At 42.9% G+C, this 24,270-nt stretch overlaps 1 protein-coding gene across 2 annotated transcripts in view; it reads left to right on the forward strand.

Annotated features, from left to right (window-relative positions):
- The window catches only part of POLA2 (DNA polymerase alpha 2, accessory subunit), a 34,616-nt gene extending 13,939 nt beyond the window's left edge, over positions 1-20,677 (forward strand). For both annotated transcript variants that reach the window (XM_067544442.1, XM_067544443.1), the window contains exons 11-18: positions 553-677; positions 4,220-4,258; positions 4,817-4,890; positions 12,403-12,511; positions 14,104-14,210; positions 18,063-18,122; positions 18,582-18,708; positions 20,160-20,677. In XM_067544442.1, coding sequence (XP_067400543.1) covers positions 553-677; positions 4,220-4,258; positions 4,817-4,890; positions 12,403-12,511; positions 14,104-14,210; positions 18,063-18,122; positions 18,582-18,708; positions 20,160-20,306 — 788 coding nt within the window. In that variant the 3' untranslated portion in view covers positions 20,307-20,677. The remainder of the gene's footprint in view (positions 1-552; positions 678-4,219; positions 4,259-4,816; positions 4,891-12,402; positions 12,512-14,103; positions 14,211-18,062; positions 18,123-18,581; positions 18,709-20,159) is intronic.
- The last annotated feature ends 3,593 nt before the right edge of the window (positions 20,678-24,270 follow it).

Here is a 24,270-nt window from a genome sequence, read left to right on the forward strand (position 1 = left end):
ATAGAAGAGAAGTGTTATTTTTATTGGGTCTAAAATCATCTAGAATCACTCTGGGTAGAACCCTAAAGAGCAATATTTTAGGTGGCAGGGTGAAGAGATGCTCTTTTGTATTGCACTCTCCAGGCAGAAAAATCTTAACTGCTAAGAAATAGGTGTGGGAGGAGGGGTGGGGAATAGAAATCCACCACTCATATGATGGCAGGCTAGAGGATGCCTTATGGGCAGAGGTGGAGCTTAGGTTATGTTTACACTGCCAGCAGGATCGATTTTTTTCATGGGTTCGATTGAGCAACAGTGAAGACTCGCTCAATCGAACCTAGAAGTTGACTCTGTAAATCCACCCTGGCAAGAAGCGTAGCACTGCGTCAATGGGAAGGCATTTCCCATCAGCGCAGTGGAGACGCTGCAGTAAGTAGACGTTAGGAAGTCAACAAGAGATACGCATACTACACACAGTGACTTGTGTATCTCCCGTCAACTGCCACCTAAATCTGCGGCCAGTGTATGCCAGGCCTTAGAAACTTGTGCTGAAACTGTTGCAATACGTTTTAGATTTGGAGCGGCAGATGGTCTTGGTTGCTTGTGGGCCCTACACAACTTCTGACAGCATCACCTATGACCCCATGTTGGATCTGATTGATATTATCAACAAAGACAAGCCAGACGTCTGTGTCCTGGTAAGAGAAGATTCTTTCTCCTCAGATTATTTGGGAGAAAAGTTGAATGTTAGAATTCATTGCAGGATCCGAATCCAGTGCAGATGGTTCCCTGCATGGAGCACAGTGACTTTAGTGGTGTTCTGTGCAGTGGCCTACCCTCATGAAGCTCCTTGCAGGACTAGGGCTATGGTCCCAACTAGAAGTCTCCTGAGAAATGGCTTTTGCTCTAGAAATTATTCTGAAATATAGGAACTCTAGTCCTGGACCAAGGCCCCCAACTGCGCTACATGCCGTACAAACACAGAACTAAAAGATGGTCCCTGCACTAAGGATCTTAAACTCTAAGTATAAGACAAGAGACAGCAGATAGGGGAGTACAAGGAAACAATGGGACAACATTGGCAAGCATGCTCGGCTGTGGTTTCAGCACACCAGCAGTTTTTTGGTAGGCGTTGCAGAACAGAAGTTTTGAGGAGGGTTTTGAAGGAGGATAATGAGGTAACTTTGCAGATGTTTTTGGGGAGCTCCTTTCAGTGTGAGGAGCAGCATGGGGAAAAAGCACAAAGGTACTTAATTCTAGGCATGTGCGTAGTGCCATTGAAGTCAGTAGAGTTGTTCATGTGCTTAAAGTTAAACTTTTTGCAGGATTGGGGCTTTAGAATATAAGCACTGTAGAGTAGTGGTTTCCTGCATGTTTGTACAGCTCCTAGCACAGTGAGGTTCTGATTCCAGTTCTGGCCTTAACCTGTAATACTAGGATTCTAAAGTACAAATCCTCTAAGAATCATTGCAGCTGTTTGACTGCACAGCAACATGACATAACTGCCGAGGACTAGAGAAAAAGAAGATTCCCACATCTAATTAAAATTGCAGGTGGGGAGTTGAAGGAGGCAGAATGGAATTACTTCAGGATGGAATTTGGCCAGGACACTGGAGTTAATACTCTTACGAAAAGTGCTATGGGATATTTAATGAACACAGACTGTCAGGACCTTGGTTTTATTTCCCTTTTTTATGCAGTTCCTCTGTAACCAAATGTTATGACATGTAGCTGAAAACTGTTTTCATTCAAAAGTACTAGGCTTAAAAATGACATGAAAAATCAGCTGTGATCAATTAGGCTACCATCCAAAACCAAAATAAGAATTCTTAGTCAAAGCTTCCTGCCGCAAGTGCTCTTACAAGGCCCTTAATATATGAATGCTTTATCTGCATGTTAAGTTTTATCTCCATGTAGGCAAATGCCTAGCTTGCTGTAATGTGCACATCTTCTTGGTTGACAGGAATAGTCCTAGAGTTAGTGCAACCCACTGGATAGTGTATGTGTTGCCCAATTTCTGTGTGCCCAATCCATAAAGGATATGAGCCTGTCTCGAGCTCAGCCGTAACATGTTTGCATCCTCTCTGGATCAGGCATGGAGGCGCAGAGATCCTGATCAGTGGATTACATACTTCCTCAGGACAGAGGAAGCTCATTCCAAAGCTTGTGGGGCCTACAACAGTTGAAGGGCCTTTCGTAATGATCTGTCCAGAGGAAGTCTGTAACCTACTGTGAATTGGGCACAGAAGGCATGGGACATGACACACAGGGCAATGTGCGTTACATTAGGAGTTCTAGTGGCTGAGCATAGGATTGGATGCCAGGGGCTGTCTCTGCCACTATCTTGTTCTGTGGCTTTGGGAAAGTCTCTGTCTCAGGTTTCCCCATCCGAGATAGAAATACACTCACTCCTGTAAATTACTGAGTTAAGTGCACAGTAACATTAAGAGGAAGCTCTTGTATTTGTATTAGAGTAGAGCCTAGAGGCCTCAACTGAGATCGGGGCCTTGTTGTGCCAGGTGTTGCACAGATATACTGAGAGACAGTCACAGCCCCAAGGAGCTTACAATCTATATTGGCAAGGCAAACAAAGGATGGGAGGTGAAATAGGCAGAGAGGGGAAAGTGATTTGCCCACATTCACACAGTAGGTCAGCAGCAGAGCTGGGAGTAGAACTTGAGTCTCTTAACTGCTAGGCCAGTGCTCCTGTGCTTTAGACCATGTTGCCTCTTGTAGTGTTAAAACTACAATGTCTCAGATGGGATCTGGACAGATTCTAACTTGAGCAAGGCATCTTGATACGATCTTTGGGTTTGTTTTTTTTGTTTTTTTTAATTGAAATCTAAATAATACTAGCTGTGAACCAAAGAGCTTTTAGATTATGTGCCACACCAGAGATAGAGTTATCAGATAGCCCACTAGAGGTCCCAGTATGACTTCAAAACCAAGCTATGTCTGCTCGGAAAAGACTGGTTGCAGTAATATTTTATGTTGGATAATCTCATTTTATGCATTTTTTAAAAATGCACACAGAACTCCAACCAAAAATTAAGCCCAGTTTTCTGTATGTAGCTATGTAAAATTACCCATAGTCTCTCAATCTGTGTGAGGGTGACCAACAAATATAGGCAGCTGTTAAATTCCCTTAGGAGTCAAAGTGATTTTCTATTAAAGGTGAAAGGCACATTGAAACAAGGTGATGGGCAGCCTAATCTGATTTTATCTGAACGTAGGGGGATATTAGGACTCTGTGGAACCATGTGTTTCAGGGAACTCGTTCAGATTGACATGGGTTTTTTGGTCTTGTTAGTTAAGATTAAGAAAATGTATTTGACTTGAGCCTCTCAGGACAAAGCAAACAAATAAAAAATACCTTCAGACCAGTTATTAGATAGTGTCACTTTTTTTCTGAGAGACATGCTTTAGTTTAGAAGCCATCCACTAACTGTCTGGGGTTCAGAAGAAAACTTCCCCATAATTGCCCTCCCAAGGGGCTCCTCTTTCTAAAGTATCTGGTAATGGCCCATAGAGTGAACTAGAGGGACCTTTGGTATCCAATATTGCAAAACCTACATTTGGTGATCGCAAAGCACTTTCCCAGTGTACGTTAAATCTCACAGCCCCCCTTACTCTTTTATAGCAATTCTCCTAGTGCTTTACAAAGGAGGCAAGTAACATTATCCCCATTCTACAGATGGAGAAACCACGGCACAGATAGAGAAAGTGACGTGTCTAACATCGCTTAGCAGGGCAGTGGCAGACCTGGGAATAGAACCCAGGTCTCCTGAGTCCCAGCCCAGTGCTCATCCATTAATGCACACTACCTCCCTTAAATTAGCTGTTAGCCCATAGTTGAGGAAACTGAGGCACAGAGGGGTAAAGTGTTTGACCAAGGTCATATATACTTCTGCCCAGTAGACCTGACTCACAGTCCCCTGCTATCACCCACTAAGTTATGCTCCCTCCCTAACTCAGGAATCCTGGTTCCCATCCCTCTGTTATTGTCCATTTGACCACACTCCTTTCCTGAGGCAGGAGATGGAACCTGACAGTCTTGGCTCCTAGTCTCTGTTCTAGCCTTCAGAAAATTTTCTTTTCAGCTGCATCTTGTTCATTACCTATATTTAATGCAGCTCGGGTCACTGTTTAGGACTAGAGCACTAGTCAGTGAGCAGGTAGGATGCAAAGAATAATTTTTTCTCTCTTTAAACTCCTTTCTTGACTTGTTTTCTTGTTCCAGTTTGGTCCTTTTCTTGATGCTAAACACGAACAAGTTGAGGTAAGTTGCCCCTTAAGGGGTTCAGAATCCACAAGCGTTTCCTCTCTGCGGTCCAGTAAATACCATGAACTAACATCTTGGGGTTGCTATGGAGCAGGTCCTTGGAAGGCTGTCCCACCCTTCGCTGCAAGTCCCTTCAGAGTGATGGCACATCAAAGGCAACGCCTATGCGACAGCAATGAAGGATGTTCCTTGACTGAATTCTTGGGCATAGATGAGTCTTGTCAGAAGTATTTACTTCCTATTAGAATCCTTGAATTGCCAGGCAACCCAAATCTCCATAACTTCCTTACCTGGATGCATCCCACCCTCCCTAGGAGGCAATCACCATGTTTCCAAATGAAACTATGAGTTATTAACTTTATGGGCAGCCCTTTAAAGGATGACCTTTAAACTTTAGTTGGTATTGCTCCATTGTTCCTAGAGGTTGTGAGGAGGCTGCAAGAGTCTTTCCCAGTCTGTTTGGCCTAACCCTGCACTTGGCATGGTCTATGTGACTTTCCTGAGAGAAAATAAGCACTCCTGCACAAATTAAGTTGTTCTTTCTTTGTCCTGTAGAACTGTCTGCTCACTGGATCATTTGAAGGTATCTTTAAACATTGTCTGAGGATGATAATTGAAGGTACAAGAAGGTATGTATTAAATAGTCTTTGTGCTCTTCTGTCCGCTTCCATCCAAGGATTTGAAAGCATTGGGAAACATGATTGAATTAAAATTTGACATCCCTTCTGTGTGCTGTGTCTCAGAGAGGTACTGAGAGATGAGATGGTTCACCCACGATCACAGAGCAAGTGTGTGACAAAACTGGGCCTAGAACACACGAATCCTGATTCCCAGTTCCTTCCTTGAGTTATGGGAAAATGGTTTCTTTCACAATACAGAGTTTAAACCAGTCTGATTCTTTAGTCTGCCTTTGAGAGGAAGAATGGTCTTGTAGTTAGGGCATTAGAGTAGGATTGTGGAGATAAGGGATTCAATTTCCTTGTCTGCCAGAGACTTGTGATTTGCCCAAGGTCATACAGCTGTAGCCTGTTCTACACTAAAAAGTTAGGTCAACTCAGCTACGTCACTCGGGGTGTGAAAAATCCACATCCTTGAGCGGCATATTTAAGCCAACCTGACCCCCAGTGTTGACAGCACTAAGTGGATGGAAGAATTCTTCCAATCTGCTGCCTCTTGGGGAGGTGGATTGCCTACACCAATGGGAGAAACCTTCCTGTTGGCATAGGTAATGTCTTCGGTGAAGTGTTGTAGTGGTGCATCTGTGCTGCTGTAGAGTTTCAGATGTAGACATGCCCCCACAATTTCTGTTCCTCAATTCCTCGTGTAACATGTATAATAATACTTCCTTTGTCCTGTTCATTTAGATTTATCTCTTTGAAGAAAGTAGGTCCTACCATAATCAGTCAGTCATGTCCTATTGTACAAACATACAATAAAACTTTTTTAAAGCTCCTAAGTGACATAAGAGCTTAAGCTCCATTGACTATCAATGGGACTTAAGCGTCCATGTCACTAACTGCTTCTGAAAATGTTACTGTTGGTGAACGTTAGCTCTTTAGGGCAGGAGCTCTCTCTCACTATGGGTATAACTTCACTGCAGAATTAGCTGAGACAGAACTAGATGAGTGGTGCTTTCAGCTCAGGCTAGCTGGCTTGACTGGTGTGAGGTGGGTTACAGCCCAGCTCCACTCTCACTCAGGCTGGTAACCCACTCACTGTGCACTGAAGATCTAGTGCTGATGGTCCTCCAATGCCTTCCCCCCCACATGCCTAGAAGGACATACTAGTTCTCCCACAATTCACTGGGAAAGAATCCTAGAGCTGCTCACCTGACTGCAGCACAAAGAATCGTGGGATATGCCCCCAGAAATCCAGTGAGCCACCTGGGGGAATGCAACACCAGTGAGAAGAGAGTAACTGAAGTATAGCTTACAGTGTGGCTGCTCAGACCTGTGTTAACCTGCGTGCCAATCACCCAGGCAAACTCTGCAGTGAAGACCTACTCTGTGACTATGCAGCACGCAACACAAGGGGGTCGCCTTCTTGGTTAGGGCCTCTAGGTTCTACTATAATACAAATAACGTCAATAATAGTCCCTCCACTGCTAGTGTATGACTGTTCCCACCTGGGGGGGGGGGGGGTCGGTGTGTGTGTGTGTGTGTGTGTCTCTCTCTCTCTCTCTCTCTCTCTCTCTCTCTCTCACATAAGTCAGAGTTGCCTATTATTTGGGACATTTAAAACTAGACTGCAAAACTGATAAATGAACGAACAATCCTGCATTGCCAAAGAGGTGAACTAGGTCTGTATTTCTTAACTGGTGGGTCATAACTACTGGGGCAGGGTCACGAGGCATTGAAAATTTTATTACAATCTATAGCAAAGAGAATAAACTCTTCAGAATAACTTCAGGGCAGCCAAAACCTTTAAAGCTTGTGAGGTTAAATGTAACAGCAGTAGTAGTTGTTGCAGTAGTAGTAGTCCATAGATCATTATCATTGAAACAATTTTTACTTTTACCTTTTTTACTAAATAGAAGGGGTCGTGAACTGGAAGCGGTTGAGAAACGCTGAATAAAGTGGCATGATAGTTTTGTTTATGTGCTTATAATTATAATAATTCTCCCTTGGGAAGACTATTCATAATTCTCTCCTGATGTCATACCTAACTTTTCTTTTCCTAAAGTTTATCCTATTTCTCTTTCCCTTCCCCACCAACTCCAAAAACAGTTCTTCCCCCTTTCTTAAAGCTGCCAACCCTCACATAGCTACAGATCTCAAGCACAAAGGATTAAGACGCAGAAATCGTGCTGGTGGAAGTGTAATGTATGGGTGGAGTTCCCTGATTCTTCCAAACAGACAGGGCTGTGAACACAGCATGTCAGCTATGTGCCTAAAGGAAGGGCAGGTACTAGTGAGAAAGGGGGAGCCTTTTTATTTCAGGAAGAGTGGAAAGCCAAAAATAGATGGGGATTCTGTGTAGCCAGCAGCAAACATCCTTGATTACTCAGAAACTAAACATGGAAGAGGTGTTGGAGAGGGACTGTTCTGATTGACTTGCTCATGTATGTTTTGAGATGAAGGCCTTGTCTTGGTTATAGCCATGGGTGGCTACTAGTGTAAGTGTATAAATCCCTCATGTAGACAAGCAAAAGGCTTGTCTACACTTAGAGCTCTGCAGCAACTGTGCCGCTGTAGCACTTTAGTGAAGACACTGTCTACCCTGATGGGAGATGGTAGCGATGTCAACAGGAGAAGCCTTTCCATCAACATAGCACTGTCCACTGGAAGTTAGGTCAGTATAACTACAATTTTCTACACCCCTGAGTAACAGTTATACCAACGTACGTGTGTAGAGTAGACCATGGCAAAGCTGTGACTGGCACAGATGCAATGTAGATTGTGGTTCATAGCATAGACTCAATCTCATGTAGAGGCACCCCCATGTGTAGACTATTAAGCCTATTTTTTTTGGTCATAGTCTCCTTCTTGGCAGACCTATAAAGAAATACACTGAAATTTCAGATCAAAGTGCATGCTCCCTGCCTATCTTGTAGAGGGAATTTTAGAGCCATCAACTTCTCCCCTAGTGTTCAGAGAAGGCAATCTCCTGCAACTTAATTTACTCCCAATTAACCATCTGATAAATGCAAAAGGAGGCTGGTTTATCGGTGAGTCAGCATAGCAAGCCTGTCGCTTTGATCATCCCGTGACAACAGCCACTTCCTGTCAGCAGCCTGCCTTTTAATCACCATTTGTATCTCATTGGAGCATCTTCAGCAATGAGACTCTAATCAGTTCATTAAGCAACTGTACTCCAAATTGACACTGCTAAAGCTGTGCCTCCTGCTTGAAGGAGATGAGCAGGGCCTGTTGATCTCTCCAAGTTTGAATGGCAAGGAAACACAAAGCATTGTGCCAGGTAAACTGCTTTCTTGAATTCAGGCCAGCAGCTAAATTACTGGTTTGTTCAAGACATATCGGGCTGTTCCATGCTGTTTGGAAACATAACTGATCTTAACACCAAACAAATTGAAGAACCCACTGTCTGGGAACCTAGCCTTCCAAGGACCTTGGTACACAAGGAGGAATAGGGATATGCCCGTCCTCTGTCCTGATTCTAATGCTGTCCTGATTCATAGGATGTGCTGCCTTTTAACCGTGTTTGAGTCTGGCTGTGTAGCTAGGTCCCCTGACTCTGATGTGCTGTAGCTTGACTTGCAGTTCCAGTCTATCCCCACAAGAGGGAGGTGAATGGGAAGTAAGGAAACCTGTGTTCTTCCTAACTCTGCCACTAACCTCCTGTGTGACCATGGGCAAGTTACTTCACCTCTCTGTGTCTCTGTTTCCCCACCCATTCTCTGGCCTTGTCTTAACATACACGTTGTACTACTTTAACTGTATCGGCATAGTTAAAATGGTACAACTCCCCTAGTGTAGATGTTACACCAATATAAATATGCTTATCTATTTATAACTTACTCCTGTACAGGAAGAGGAGTAAACTATACCGGTATCCGGCATCTTTATATCAATATAGCTGTACTCACATTGGGGGTGTGTTGTACCTGTTTGTTTAAATAAAAATAAAAAAAAAATCACATTCCTAATGAAAGCAAGTATAGCTGTATGAATTCTGGGTGTAAAGACAGTCTCTGTTTGTCTTGTCCATTTAGATTGTCCCTATCCCAAAGAGCTTACAATCTTGCTGTGTGTCTGTCCAGTGCCTAGGGCTGCTTTCTCTTTGACCTCTTCTCCCACCTAATACCCACCCAGAGACCTACATGTAAGCAGCGTTATGCTATAAGTGGGTGTAAACTGGAATCTTAAGGCCTAGTCTAAACTAGAAAAGGTTTGCTGGTAGCTATACTGGTAAACCGTACTATGACAGACGCAGCTTATGCTGGCCGAAGTGTGCTTTTACTGGTATAGCTTATACCAGATCCCTGAAAAAAATTACACCCCTAACTGATGACCTTGTAACTGCAAAAGTTTGTGTAGATTCACTTAAGGGTTCCTTTAGCAGAATAGCTGTATGGTTAATAACAGCTTGTTGCTTGGCCAGTTTATCTCTCATGATGGTATTGACTTCTCTATCCCTTCCCCCACCCCAACCCCTGCATTAAACCCAGAGGGCTTGGAGTGGGGGCCTTAGAGCATCTGCTGTTGGCTTTCATCCTCTCTGATCTCCCTCTCTTGTGGTCCTGAGTGGGGTAGGGGGAGGAGGAATAGAGAAAACAAAGAACAAACAAGACATTCTTTCCTTTGGGGTGAGCGCTGCGCACCACCAGGCTCTTTCATCTGCTGCCAGAGTCTGTCATACCCTGGTATTGGTCAATACCTCCCCTTTTAAAAAAGCACAATACAAATTGTATACGAGTGTGGATTTTGAGAGAGGAATATTTAAGAAGCTACTGAGCTGATTCTGTCTGTGTCAGCATTTACTACCAAAGCTTTTTGGTATATTGGGGTTAATTTAAAAAAAAATTGCTCATCTCTTTGCACCTGTGCCTATCTTCATCTGAGCATACAAGGAATTGCCATACAAGGGATTGCCAATGGCCAGTCTAGTCCATTGTCCTCTGATAGCAGCTGATGCAGGTTGCTTCAGAGTAAAGTGTAATTCCACTCCCAAAATGCATCTACGTGTACTCTGGGACGGGGAAAGTTTTTCATCAACCTCAGCTGGCGATCAGCTAATGCAGTGAAAGATGAAGAGTTTACTCTTATTCTGAATGTTTTTTGAGATCAACGTGAATTCATCTTAAGGATACTACAATAGCAGGGAGATGGTTCAGAGTATTGGGTCAACCTCTGATGGGGTTAGGAAAAAACTTTCCCTGGGGGCAGATTATCCCACATCTACAATTTTGTTTGTTTGGTTGGTTTTTTTAGGGGGGTAGGGTTGGGGTTGTTTTTTGAGTTTTTTTGCACCTTTCTTTGAAACAGCTGAGCACTGGAGATGGGATTCTATTCTATATAGGTTCTTCTCTTACTTCCCTACCTCACAGGGGTATTGTGAGGATAAATACATTCAAGACTGTGAAGCACTTTGAGATCTACTAATGAAAAGTGCTATATAAGAGCTAGATGCTCTTAATATCATTTCACCCCCATCACCATAGTATCTGAGTACGTGCCAATAATGCATTAAGTGACATGTCTAAATCTATCACATGTGGTTCAGTCTCTCTCCCATCCTTTCCCTAAGGGGAGTATTGTATGCAGTGCACTATTTTGTCAAGGGGGTTAAATTCTGGTCCCCTCCCCCCCCCCCCTTTTTTTTTTTTTTTTTAAATGTCTGCACTGGTCTCGTGTGTTAGAGAAGGCATCTCAGAGCAGCATGCCTTCCACTTGGAGCTAAAGGTGGAATTTCTGGATGGTCCTTAATTCCTGTGTGGGAATCTGTTCCTAGTCTCAGATTAACCTCTGAGAAAGTTCTGTCTCCTGTGCAGATGAGCTCTACCTTTAGAAGTAGAAGGTTCTGAATACTGGGCTACCTGGATCACTAACCTCATCCAATGTGGCAATTCATGTGTTCCTTTCTCTAGGAAGTAAGAGATGTGTAAATATCTACTAGTGAGGCCATGAAACCACACAGGTTTTTAAAACAATCAGTAGCCTCCTAATAGGGTTGTGTCTCACTTCAGAAACACCGTAAAGAAATTATTTTTCTCTTCTACAGCAATGGAATTAAATCCATTACACCAACAGAATTGTAGCCACCTCTGAAATGGCAACCCAAACATCATGATTTTTAAAGTTCAGGCTTATGATAGACCATTTGCTTCTATTGAGCTTTCTTGTATCCATCATAGACCTCTCATGGCCCCATTATTGCAACAGATTGCTTGAATGGATGCATCATCTGATGGTTAAAGAACTAACCAAAGATCTGGTTCCAAGGTCAGGTTTGTGGCCTCGTTGCCTTATGGATTCCTGGAGATGGCTATCTTAACTCTTCAATAGTGAACTGGAGTTTCTCCTTCTTAGTTCACCTATCTTATTTTCCTAATGAATGCACAGCAGTCACTTTCCTTGGCGTGATCAGAATTGCTGGGACATGAATGAAACAATGGCTCAGTCCATGGCTTCCGTCTACCTCAAGCTGCAATTTCATCAGGGATAGAATACTTAAACTAAATTGCTGGTTGGCTGTATTGTGGGCTCCAGTCAATATTGAGCCCCCAATGATGTTTTCACTGCAGAAAATGTAGCTAGTTGGCTAGCCCAGCCAGAGCTGTGTTCCACTCTCACTTGGACTGGTAACCTGTCCACTTTACACTGAGGATGCAAGCTAAATCACTCAAGTGCTGATAGTCTTCCCATGGCTTCCCACAATTCTCTCCCTCTGTCAGAAGGACAGACAAGTTCTCTCTCAATTTACCGGGAAAGAATCTGAGAGCGAATCATCTTACTGCATTACAAAGAACCATGGGACATGCCCCCAGAAATCCTATTGACACACAAAATAGTGCAGCATCAGTGAGGACAGAGTGACTTAGGTATGGCGTGCAGTTTGACTTTACATCAAGCTAGGTTGACACCCTCCAACTAGGCTAACCCAGGTGCCAATAGTCTGGGCTAACTGCAGTGAAGACATACCCATAGTCATACAGTCCCTAATCCAGAGAGTTGACAGTCTATCCAGATGAAATGGAAAAAAGGAAAAACAACCATCACCATTGTATAGATGGGTAACTGAGTCACTGATTTAAATCGAAGCCTTTCAAGCAACTAATGACTGGGGGGGGGGAGGTTTACAGCTGGAATCTTCAAGGAGCCTGGCTTTCAGAAAGCACTGAGCATCTTCTTACAAAAAAACCCAAATCCCTTTAAGATGTTTCAGATTGGGGCAGCCACAAATCATTAGTCCCTTCTGAAAGTCTTGGCCTCAGTGACTTGTCCCAAGATCACATAGGGAGCCTGTAACAGAGCTGGGAATCGTACTCAGGAAATTTGGGTTCTTGTCCAGATCAACTTTCTGGAAGATCTGATCCATTATTGCAATTTCCTATGTTATGTATTTCAAAGGCTTTCTAGAGGTGGAGGACTCTAACTTGTATTAATGTGCTTGGTTTGGCAAGTATTGGGTTCTTAGGTTCCTGGCCTCTCTTAGAATGCTTCTCTTTCCTCTCCCAATAGTGCTGGTTCCCGGCTCGTGTTTGTACCATCACTGAGAGATGTGCACCATGACTACATATATCCACAGCCGCCTTTCAGCTGCTATGAGCTGTCTAAAGATGACAAACAGGTAACTTTCTATAGCTAATCACTTGGTCTGTTTGTTTTTCCTTTGACTCACCTGAGAGAGAAGATGACTAACAAGTTGTTAGCTGGATGGGCAGGTCAAGAGCCTGAAAGAAAACCCAAACAGGATAATGGTTAAGAGCGAAGATGATTTGATCAGTTGCTACACAGTCTGCTTAATCAAATTTTAAAACTAGAAATTCTTTGGATTCCTAATAATTTAACTCTTGGCACAGGCACAAGCCAAGACTTCCAAAGGGAGTTTTTGTGTGTTTTTGGGTGCCCAACCTGAGACATGTTCCCCACTTCTGAGATGTTGCCCCTCTGCCAAGCAATAGCAGATGTTGAGTGGCCTTGGAAGTCTGCTTCCCAGTGAAGGAGAAATTAGTGACTCAGTCTGGGTATATTTATTTAGACATGTACACCAGTCCTGACCAGAGAGAGTCAAACAGCATGCAGGGCAATTCCTTCTTTCGGGAAACTCAGCCCAACACCAATCCCTGGCTCCCAGGGAGCAACTAATTGACTCTAAGCAGAGTCCAAGGCAGAGAGCAAACTCTCTTGCAGCTCTCACAAATCCCTCTCACCCGAAGCTGATGCTCTTAAAAACAAAAACAAAAGAAACCCTTGCATAACTCAAAACATAATGCTTCTCTCTAAGTGTCAGAACTTGTTCACACACTAAGCACTTGCAAGACTATGCAAGAGTGCCACCTGGGAGTGCAGTGCTCACATACTCTGAAAATCAGGTCCCTTTAAGGTATGTCTGAGTTAGGTGCCCCAAATCTTATTAGTCACTTTTGGGAAAATCTTGCCCGGTTTTATTGTTTCTCTACTCTCAGAGTGTATTCACTCACATTGCTGAGCCTTGGTGGGATTCCCACCCTCACCTCAACCTGGGTGTTAAAAAGCTGGTCATTTCACTCATTCCATAGTCTGGCACAATCAATGTGGAGTGAAAATGAAAGATTTAAGCCTGTTGGGGAAAGGTGCACAGGACAACTGAAAGCCCAGAATAGAAATTCATAGAAGCTAGAAATGGGAAAAGCTTTATGAGATCATCTATCCTCTTGTAAAGGCAGAGCTGAAACTTTAGTCCGACTAGTCAGTGACCAAGTTGAAACAAGAAGTCAGGCTATGCTGGCTCCTAGCCCGGTATCTAAGACCCTAGACCATGTGGCTTTTTAAAACACTCAGATACCCAATAAGGAAATGGGTGGGAAATGAAATGCAAGATGACAAACTATCTCTGTCCCTGTTGCCAGGAAATCCACATCACTTAACTCTGCATGAGTGGAGCGTGGGGAATTGACATCATGCACACAGCTGTGAAGCTACAATGTGCTATACGTTAATCCTGCTGCTTCATAAAGAAAGATTCCTCTTAAGGCTTGTCTACATGGGAAAATTATTCCAGAATAGGGAAGGGTGTGAATTTAAAGCTCAATAACTATTGTGATATAATTCCCTCTGTGGACATTCCTATTCCAGGATAAGCCTTTTTCTGATTTTTAGCACAATCCACTTTTAAAATGTGGAAGATATTGGTAACAGCTGAATCCAAAGTGCATTTTGCCTTTTCTTTTTTCATTTCAGCGAGTATGCTTTGTGTCGGACCCCTGCACTCTGGCAATAAATGGAGTCATTTTTGGCCTGACTTCCACAGACCTGCTCTTCCATATGGGTGCTGAAGAGATTAGCAGGTATGTGGGCTGAAAACAAACTGGGAAACCTTAGGATGAACAGTTCCTTAGAAAGTCCTTCCTAGTTTTAAAAGAGACCAGGTGTGGGGCCCAATGCTCATGTAATTTGATTGAAAACATTTGATCACCTCTACCAGACCATAATGCAAGGAAAACTTGCAGAGAGTAAATAAAGGACACTGGGTTAAAGGGATATTGAGATGGAAAAAGTCACAGGACAGATCAGCAATTGGTCACAGTTGTTGTAGTCCTGCTGAAATCAATGCAGGTATGCTGATTTTCAGTACCCGTGGGTCTGGCTCTGGCTCTATATCTGAAAATTTTTGATAATTCACATTTAAGACAAAAGAATCTTTCTTTCTTTTTTTTAAAAAAAAAAAAAAAAAAAAAAAAAAAAAAGCTAATTTGTTTATTAACACTTACACATTTTGTTTAATCTCTAGCACCTTACTCAGCAGACAGTTAATATAGGGCTACATTTTATGGTATAGTCCATTTATTGTCTGTTACGCGCCTGGGTTCTCCTGCATAGTAATGCAGTAATTGCATGCAAGGGAGTCAAGTCCTGAGTAACACACATGGATATGCTAGTGATGCTGAACAGCTGCTTTGCCTCTCTGTGAAATAAGGATTATATCTACCTTGCAGAGAAGCTTAATTCCTGTTTGCAAAGCCCTTTGATCTTCAGTGGAAGATTGTCTCTGCCCTGAGTTTGAAGTGATGCAACCGCACCTGTGCTTAAAGCATTGGGATTTGAGAGACCTGGCTTCTGTTCCTAGTTCTGCCCCTGACCTGGTTTGTGACCTTCAGACGCATCACTTCACTTCCCCTTTCTGTGTGTCTTTCTCCTCCCACCTTATAGCTTTCAATGCTAAACTCTTTGGGGCCTGGACTGACTCTCTGTGTCTGAAGTGCCCAGCACAACGAGGCCCTGACCTCTATGCACTACTGTACTACAAAGACTAATAACATATCTGTGATTAAAATCCCAGGATAGACAAAGCCTAAATTGGCTTGTCCTTTTAATTCTGTGTTTGTGGTGTTGCATGCAGTCCCATCTGGGTAGTCAAGACTGATCAGAGAGCAAGATAGCAGACCCTTCATGGTATATTGCTGCAATACAATTGGTTCTGGGGGGAAAATGTTATTGGCCATAGCAAAACATTTTTGTTTGGACTTGGTGGTTGAATTCCTGCGATGCACAACGGAGAGAGAGGAAGGAACATTTGAAGAGGCTCACATGTTAAGTTGGAGAGGGGTGTGCTTGCTGGCCAGTGCCATTAACACGTTGGGGTCATGGGAGCGAAATGCTTGACTCCCAGCCCTATGTGGAGTTCCAGTTCTCTTGCACAATTCAGTGGTTTTTCTTTATCTCCCGTTAATCTTCCACAATATTTCTTATAGTGTGTGTGTGTGTATGGGGGAGGGGGAGAGAAGCCTGGGTGAGGAAGGAATGTGTGTATAGTGGCCAATGTTCACTTCCCCATGCTGGTGCACAAGGGAGCTGGGTGCCTTCTAGGATGATGATGGGCATTACGTGCTGCTGCACTTTTAAATAGCACACTGGCTTTTACAGCATAGGATATGCTTACACTGCACCTGGGAGCAAGTCTCCCAGCCCAGGCAGACAGACTCACACTAGTGGAGCTCAAGCTAGTGCTCTAACAATAGCAATGTGGATATGTTGGCTTGGGCTCTCAAACCCACCGTCATCCTAGCTTTCAGAGCCTGAGCTCCAGCCTGAGCCAGTAGGTCCATATTGCTATTTTTAGTGCTCTAGCTTGAACTCTGCTATTGGTAGCTCGAGCCTCACTAGTGCAGGTCTGTCTACCCAGGGAGGCTCACTCCTAGCTGCAGTGCAAACATACCCTTACAGGCCTTATCTACATGCTGCCTTATACCAGTTTAGTTAAACTAGTGCAAACCACTGTGTTGATGATTATTTTGTTTTAAGGGCAGCTTATTTTGGTATAACAATTCCTACCTCTTGCATGGTGCTTGGCATTAGCAGACCTCAAAGTTCATTACAAAGTATTATCCCCATTTTGCAGATAGGAAAACTGAGGCACAGAGAGAAGTGATTTACCCAAGGTCACCCAGCAGGCTCGTGGCCAAGCTAGGAATACAACTGAGGTCTTCTAAGACCCAGTCCAACACTCTGTCTAGTAGGCCACATTGCCTTCCTAAACTAAGTGCCTTGTCTCCACTATGTTTTTACAGCAGGATAGCTAACACATATTATTTATCCCACAGCAATAACATACCTTTTTTTGTCAGTGAAGACATAACTAAAACAAATTAGGTCTGACTTAAATTTAAAATGTGTCACCACAGTCTTTTTTGTGCCAGTTTGACTAAATGGGTTAAGTTAAACTGGGATGACTCAGCATATAGGCAAGCTCTAAGGTACTGAATGCATCTTCTGTGCATGCACACACGTGCACATACCTCACTCTGACCATGGTGTTTACAAATACTTGTCAGTGTTTCTTCTTATCTTTCCTACCCCCAAAGCCATTGTCTAGCCAAGACCTGCATATTTTCTTCCTGTGAATCTTCCCTCATAAATCATTCCCTCTAGCCCTTTCAGCCCTTTGGTTGCTTTTCTCCAAATTCCTGCCAGTTAACAGTTGTCTCTTTGACTTGGAAATCCAATACAGCACTCAAAGCTTATGTAGTATCCAGTCCATAAGATGATGCCTCTGCAAACGCAGCCCCAAAACATTTTGATCAGATCTAGCCTTGAATAAATCAGCCATCTCCACTGTCTTATCTGCCCTGGTTACAAAGTTGCTGAGTATCTTTGTTTTGGGGAGAGGATTTTTGAAAAACTCTGTAGCAAGAGAACATCTTGGCATAAAGAAGACTTGATCAGAGCTAGCATGGCATAGTAGGTAGGGCACTGGACTGGAGGAGCTCAAGAGACCCATGTTTTAAGTCTGGCTCTACCAATGACCATGGGCAAATCCCTTCCCCTCTCTGTGCCTCCGTTTTCAACTCCCACTCTTTGTATCTATTTAGACTGTAAACTCTTTGGGGCAGAAGCTGTCTCTTATGCTTACTGGGTACAGTGTCTCAGACATTGGGGCCAATCTTGGGTTGGGGCTTCTAGGAACTACCATAATACAAATCTTGGCAGTACTTTAGGAATTTGGGGGTTAGAATAAGCTACCGAAAAACTCCTGCATCGTCCTCAGGGTTTATTTTAATTAAGCATGCACACTTTGTTTCACTGCAGACTCCATTTCGTTGGCATCCTGCCGGTCAAATAAAACTTGGATGGCATTTTCTCTCAAGGTGTTTTTGTCCTAGCTGCAGCATGTTAAGATGTGTTTATAAGTCAAGTGTCTGTTCTAAATTAGAGCATTTTATTTTAGTAAGAGTCTGAGGCTCTTAACAGAATGTAAAAACAAAGTCCGATTTCTTGTGTTAGCTGGTTTAAAGACTATTATTATTTTGTACTAGAGAAGCACCTAGAAGTCCCAACAAAGATCAGGGGCTTGGGGTTTTTGGTTGGTTGTTTGTGTGCTGTTCAGGACTGTACAGTCCTGGCCCTGAAAATTTTTACAATGCAAGAAGACAAGACTGACAAAGTGGGAGAAGGGAAAATTTATTATCCTCATTTTAAAGATGGGGGAATTGAGGAATACAGAGGCAAGGTGACTTGCCCAAGGTCACATCAGGATGTGTGGCAGAGCTAGGAACTGAACCTAGGTGTCCTGAGTCCTAGTCCAGTGGCTTAACCACAAAACCAATCATTCATTAAAAAGTGGGGGGGATTACCTTATTCTTAAGAGACATTTTTATCGCCTGGTTTTTGTAGCTAAATTTTGGCTGTATCTTTTAAAACAGCTCTTCTGGTGTCACAGACCGGTTCACCCGAATCCTTAAGCATGTCCTGACACAGAGGAGGTGAGATCAATTTCTGGATTAGAGTTCATCTTGAAACATTTTCTTGTCTAAAGTGATAATGGCCTGCCACTGATATATTGGGCCTTATACTCTGTTGCCAGCACTTTGTGTAATCACTTACCCCAGTGGAGAGTGGTGTAAAAGTGCCACCATCCTGACTTGGTAGTGTCAATGTTGAAAATGGGAACATATTTGTACTCTGAATTTGTCTAGCTTCAGTTTCCAGCCACTGGATTTTGTTCCGCCTGGTGCATGGTAATGGAGATCAGACCTTCAGTTTCATTTTTGAACTTTCTGCCTCTGTAAACAGAGGCACTGCTAAAAGAGCAATGCACAAGCCTTTAACTGCAGGAGGAGTGGGACTGATGCTTGTTCTGGCTGACAGCAGAGTGTGTGGGGAGTATGGGGCACAGGTGGCTATATTTAAGTGCAATCAATAATTAATATTGATCCATGCAGTTATTACCCACTCTACCCTCCCTCGGAAGAGATGAACATCGATTATGAGAATTTCTATAATTATGTGCCTTTGCCAGTCACCCCGGATGTCCTTGTTGTTCCATCTGAGCTGAGATATTTTGTTAAGGTAAGCTGGGAGTGGAAAAACAATTTTGTCTGGGATTTTCATGGTGCCTAATGAGTTAGGCACACATCTCTCACTGGAATTCAATGGGAAGAGGCTGCTTTTGAAAATCCTAGCTCACTGTAGAACTCAGCCTGTAGGAAGAGCAGAATGAGTAGTAGAAATAGGGTTGTGTTCTGTTAATGCCATTTCTGTGCTCCCAATACCACAAACATTGGATAAAATTTTCAACAGTGCCTAAGGCCCTTTTTCAGAAGTGACATAGGTGCCAAAGTTGCATTGGTTTTCAGAGGTGACCTGGACACTCAAGTGTCTGTTACTTGAAAATGAGTCTTAAACTCCTTAATCACTTAAGCAGTTTTGAAAATTTTACTCCTTAACTAATCTGCATGACTGGACTTCCCCATGTTTCAGATGGTGAAGACTGGGCCCACACTGATCTTCCTTTTTCATTTGGTGAGCTAGTTTTTTTCATCCCTAGCTGAGAGAACCTATTTATTACTGTAGCTCCCTCTGATTGTAGGGAAGGTCTTAAATGTAACAGCAGAATCCCTAGTCTTCAATATGAATGTTTTTGAGGATGCAGAGTAACTTTTAAGCAGTTATAGCGGAAGCAATGAGAGCCTCCTTGCCACTGAAATTAACCTCTAGAGAGGTTAAAGAGCTTAGCAGGATTCCTAAAGGATTAGGGCATGTATATGGATAATAGGAATCTCTGGAGTTACCCTAGTAAGGATCAAAAAATAAATTCCAAAAGTTTTGGAGGGGACAGTAACCCTTTTGCAGCAGAACATGAAACAATCTTTAATTCCCCTTGTGGGCAGGTTATGGCTTAACCGCAGGGTTTTTTTCACCATTCTCTGAATCATTTGGTATTGGCCACTGTCAGAAACTGGATACTAGACTAGATGGATGCACTGGTCTGATCCAGTCTGGCAATGTTTGTGTTCCTAAAGGAGCTGTTAAAAGCACAAACTCAGCCTTGTGTTTTGCAGCTGCTGTAGGGCTAAAATTGTCGAGATATTATTGGAATGCAGCAGCCCAACTGGGAATCTGCTGTATAGTATTGAAAGGCAGTATAATTCAGTGGATAGGACTTTGAACCAGGAGCCCTGGGTTCTGTTCCTGGCTCTGCCCTGACTCACTGACCCTGGGCAAGTCATTTTCTGTTTCACCTCCCACCTTTTTATTTAGAATGTGAGCTCTTTAAATCAAGGACTGTTTCTCACTACATGTTTCTGCAGCACCCAGCCAAATGGGGCACACTCTCAGTTTGGACCTTTGTTTGTTTATGTATTTAATTAATTAATTAATTACAGTAGCACCTGAAGTGGAAACCATTTCAAATGAACAAATAGCTTTGAAACCTGCTGTGATTGCTTGTGCCTGAATTCTTACCTGCTCTGTGGTCATTTTAATATGCGCTCGCACTCTCTCTCTCTCTCTCTCCACAGGACGTCTTAGGCTGTGTTTGTGTGAACCCAGGACGGCTCACCAAAGGCCAGGTGGGGGGGACCTACAGCCGCTTGTATATACAGAGGCAGGATACAAAGGAAGAGCGAAAGAGTCCCTGCATTGCTGCCCAAGTTGTCAAAATCTAAATAGACTCTGCATCCTACCCTTAAACTGATGCTGGCCTTGAGTTCAGTAGGGGTGCAACTCCAGCCTTGTTGGACTTCTGTTAGATTTGGTCAAAAGATGCAAAGGGGCTCTGAGAGCTGTGTAATACCTTCCCTTTTCGTATAATTGCTGCTTTTGAGAGTCTTGTGTGTAGATTTTTGTAGCAAATCAGATTTGTATTGGAGTTTTTTAAAGCTCTTAGGCCTGTTGCAATCAGGAATACATACCTTGTCAGTGCAAATGTGTACTGGGAATCCTGACTTGGATCAGCTTGTCTTCCATTGTAATTTGCCCAGGGGGAAGCTGTCAGCACATCAAAGTGAACTGCAATTAAAATAAACCTTGAGTTTTCTAAAAGTTTATGCTTCCAGCTCTCTTTCCAGGCTGTCCCTTTGGTTTTGTCAGTGTCAGCAAAGGCCTCTGCTCAAGGTGAGCTGGATGTTCTATTTTCAGATCCTGCTAGGTCATGCTGGGATTTTGTCTATCTTAGTAGATAATATGGCACCATGTATCAGGATGTTTCACAATCAGCTCCCTAGTTCACAGATAGGGAATCACAGGGTAAATTGTGATTTACCCAAATTCACGCAATATGTGGCAAAGCCAGGAAGAGGAACCCAGTTCTCCTGAGTCTGTCCATTCCTTTATCCATTATATCGCGCTGCCTCTCTTATGTAATATTCATACTTCCTGGCCTTTCCTGGAACCAAACAGGATGCTCTGTTTCATTCTCTGGCACCATAAAATTACAACAAATGAAAATTAATTTGGTCCCAACTGAGCTGGGAATGTAATCCTGCGCTGTCTCTCGGGTAGCCCTATGGCGTCCGTCATACTTTATGTAATATATGCATTGCTAGGCCTGTTTGACTTGGAAAGACAGGTGTTACTTGTCCAAACCTGTAGAAAATTCTCAGTTTACAGCAAACTTTTTTAAAATCATTTTTTGCACTTCTTCCATGCAACTATCAACTGGAGGAGTTTAAACGCTGATCTCTGCACTGGTTAGTTCCAAAGGTCTTTGTTTGGACTTGGATTGCTGTAAACTGGTTTGTGTGGGTGGTTAAGTGCTATATAATCTGCATTTCTATTGTACTTTAATCAAAATATTGCTATCCCATTGGACTGAGAGACTTGGGTCTTCACTAGGAGGCCTCTAAGATAGTACTAGCAGCTACAGAATCATATGATCTGCAATATGTGAAACATATCAGTCTAACTTCCTATTTCTTTTATTATTATTATTATTTTATTATATAGTAGCTAGATGCCCTCACCAGAATGGGAAACTCATTGTTCTGTTCAGATCTCTAGTGAGAGAATCCCTGCCCTGGAGCTCACCATCTAAATAGACAAGATAAAGGAAGAATTATTATTCCCAATGTATAAATGGAGACTTTGAGGCACAGACCACAGTGAACTTGCCTAAGGTTAAACATGGAATTCTGTGGCAGAATAAGGATCCAGATTTTCCTGAGTTCTAGTCCAGTGCTTTAATCACACGCTAGTCCTTTCTTTTGCTAAAATTATTTTTCCTTGATGCCAAAATACTGGCAGAAATACATGTGTGACTGTCTGATGAGCTGCCAAATGTTGAACACTGTGCAGTTACTGCCCCTAAATCTAAACTATGAATCTAAACTGATTTGGGGTGCTTTCGTATGAAAACACAGGCCTCTACTATAATAGTGATCCATATGGTCTATGTGTAACTTTAAAAATCCTGTCTATCACAGTGTGTGTATGCACATGGAAGTCTCTCTCTAATACACCTTAGATAAAATAGGCAAACACCTATTTTACTCCACTATTATGAATCTACTAACAGCTCAAAGTGACTTATTTGCAGTATCCAATTTTCCAATGCTGGGGTCCTGTGTAAACTCTTTCCCCATTTTTTTCCCTGCTTACGCTAGACTGGATCTTCCCTCCAACACAAGTCCATCTCCCAAATGCACAGAGCAGCCTGGTTTTCTCTGAGATAGTAATCTGCTCATCCTCTCGACTGCAGCCCTGGTCTTTGTTTTTGGTGGCATTGATGCTAGTGGTGAACATTGGGCTGGCCAAGTGCAGCTGCTGCAAAGTGGAAGTTACCTAAGTATGGTCATTTGAGATGCTGTAGAGTGGGCAGGCATAGTCAATGCATAGAATGTCCCTAAGCTGCAGAAGAGCTCTGTGTAACTCAAAAGCTTGTCTCCTCCACCAAGAGAAGGTGATCCATTTAAAAATATTACCTCCTTCACCTTGTTTGTCTAAGCCAAGGGTTCCCAAACTTTTTGTCATCGTGACCTCATTTTAATAAAAGTATTTTCTGCCAGGACCCCAGACAGGATGGAGGATGCTATTTTGCCTTTGCACGGTGTGACCTCACATGCACTGTACATTCAAGGTCATGCTGGGTGGAGCAAAATGGCATCCTCCACATACTAGGGATTGTTGTGATCCCGTCTGCTGAGGGCGCAACCCTATTTGGGATTATGACCCATAGTTTGGGAACCACTGCTTCTAAGTGGAAATGATCAACTGCTTTTATTGAGAGTTGTTGGGAAACCTTGCCTGACAGAGGAGTGCTGATTTCTAACTCTGTGAACTCAAGGCACATGTTTCTGGTTTTTTGGAAGGCCCCTTTACAACTTTTTATTGTTGTTTGTATCATAGTAGTGCCTGGAGTCCTCAACTGAGATCAGGGCACTGTAGTACCATGTGCTGTACTAACACATAGGGGGAGAGAGTCCCTACCCTGAAGATATTCAGCCTAAATATACACAAGAAGAGGATTATCCCTGTTTTACAGATGGAGAACTGAATCACAGAAAGATGAAGTACCTTTCCCCAAAGTCACACAGCAACGATAGCAGTTCCTGAGTCTGTCTCATGCCTTAATCATAATACTTAATAAGGAGAAGGTCAAAGGTGACTTGATTACAGGCTCTAAGTATATAACTGGGAAACAAATATTTAATAATGAACTCTTCAAACTAACAGACAAAGATGTAACCAAATCCAATGGCTGGGAGTTGAAGCTACACAAATCCAGACTGGAAATAAGGTGTACGTTTTTTAACAGTGAGTAATTAACCATTGGAACAGCTTCCCAGCGGTGGATTTTCCATCATTGACCATTTTTAAATCAAGATTGGATGTTTTTCTAAAAGATCTGCATTAGGAATTATTTTGGGGAAGTTCTATGGCCAGTGTTACACAGGAGGTCAGACTACATGATCACAATGGTCCCTTCTGGCCATGTACTCTAGGAAAAACACTAATTCCTATTCTATCCGTGTCTAGGTGTTTATGGTTCTCATTACCGTGGTATCTGAGCACCTCACAATCTTTAATGCATTTATTTTTACAACCCCCTTGTGAGGCAGGGCAAGGTTATTTATCCCTATTGTGTAGAGGGGGACACTGAGCCACAGAAACATGAGGTGACTTGCTCAACGGCACATAGGGAGGCTACATAACAAACTGGGGAATTGATTCCAGCTCTACGAGTCCTCATCCTGTGCTTTTAACCACGGACCATCCTGCCTGTGCTATACCTGCATTCCAGCAGAGGAAGAAAGCCTTTGTGATGAGAGGACTGGGCCATCAGATTTTTGCAGATGGGAACTGAGGCACAAGGGGGATAATAATCCTTATTTTCTCTACTTTATAAATTGTACATTCTTTGGGGGAGGGACTCTCCTATTATATATGCACATCACCTAGCACAATAGGGCCCTGATCTCAGTTGGTACCTCTAAGTGCTACTCTAATACATAAGCATTCAGACTAGCTTCTTACCTGCCCAGTGCTTTCATTTTCAGAAAGACTACTAGTCTGAAGGGATGTTTTGAAGCCCAGCATGATGGCCTTTAGCATGCACAGAAAAGCAGTTAATTGGCTGGATGATGATGTTTGCATACTACACATGGTGGGTGTTCCTGATTTCTTAAAGGAGGG

The sequence above is a fragment of the Emydura macquarii genome, unplaced genomic scaffold (genome assembly GCF_026122565.2).
Source record: "Emydura macquarii macquarii isolate MOO-44397 ecotype Brisbane River unplaced genomic scaffold, CSIRO-AGI_Emac_v2 contig_968, whole genome shotgun sequence".
NCBI lineage: Eukaryota > Metazoa > Chordata > Testudines > Chelidae > Emydura > Emydura macquarii.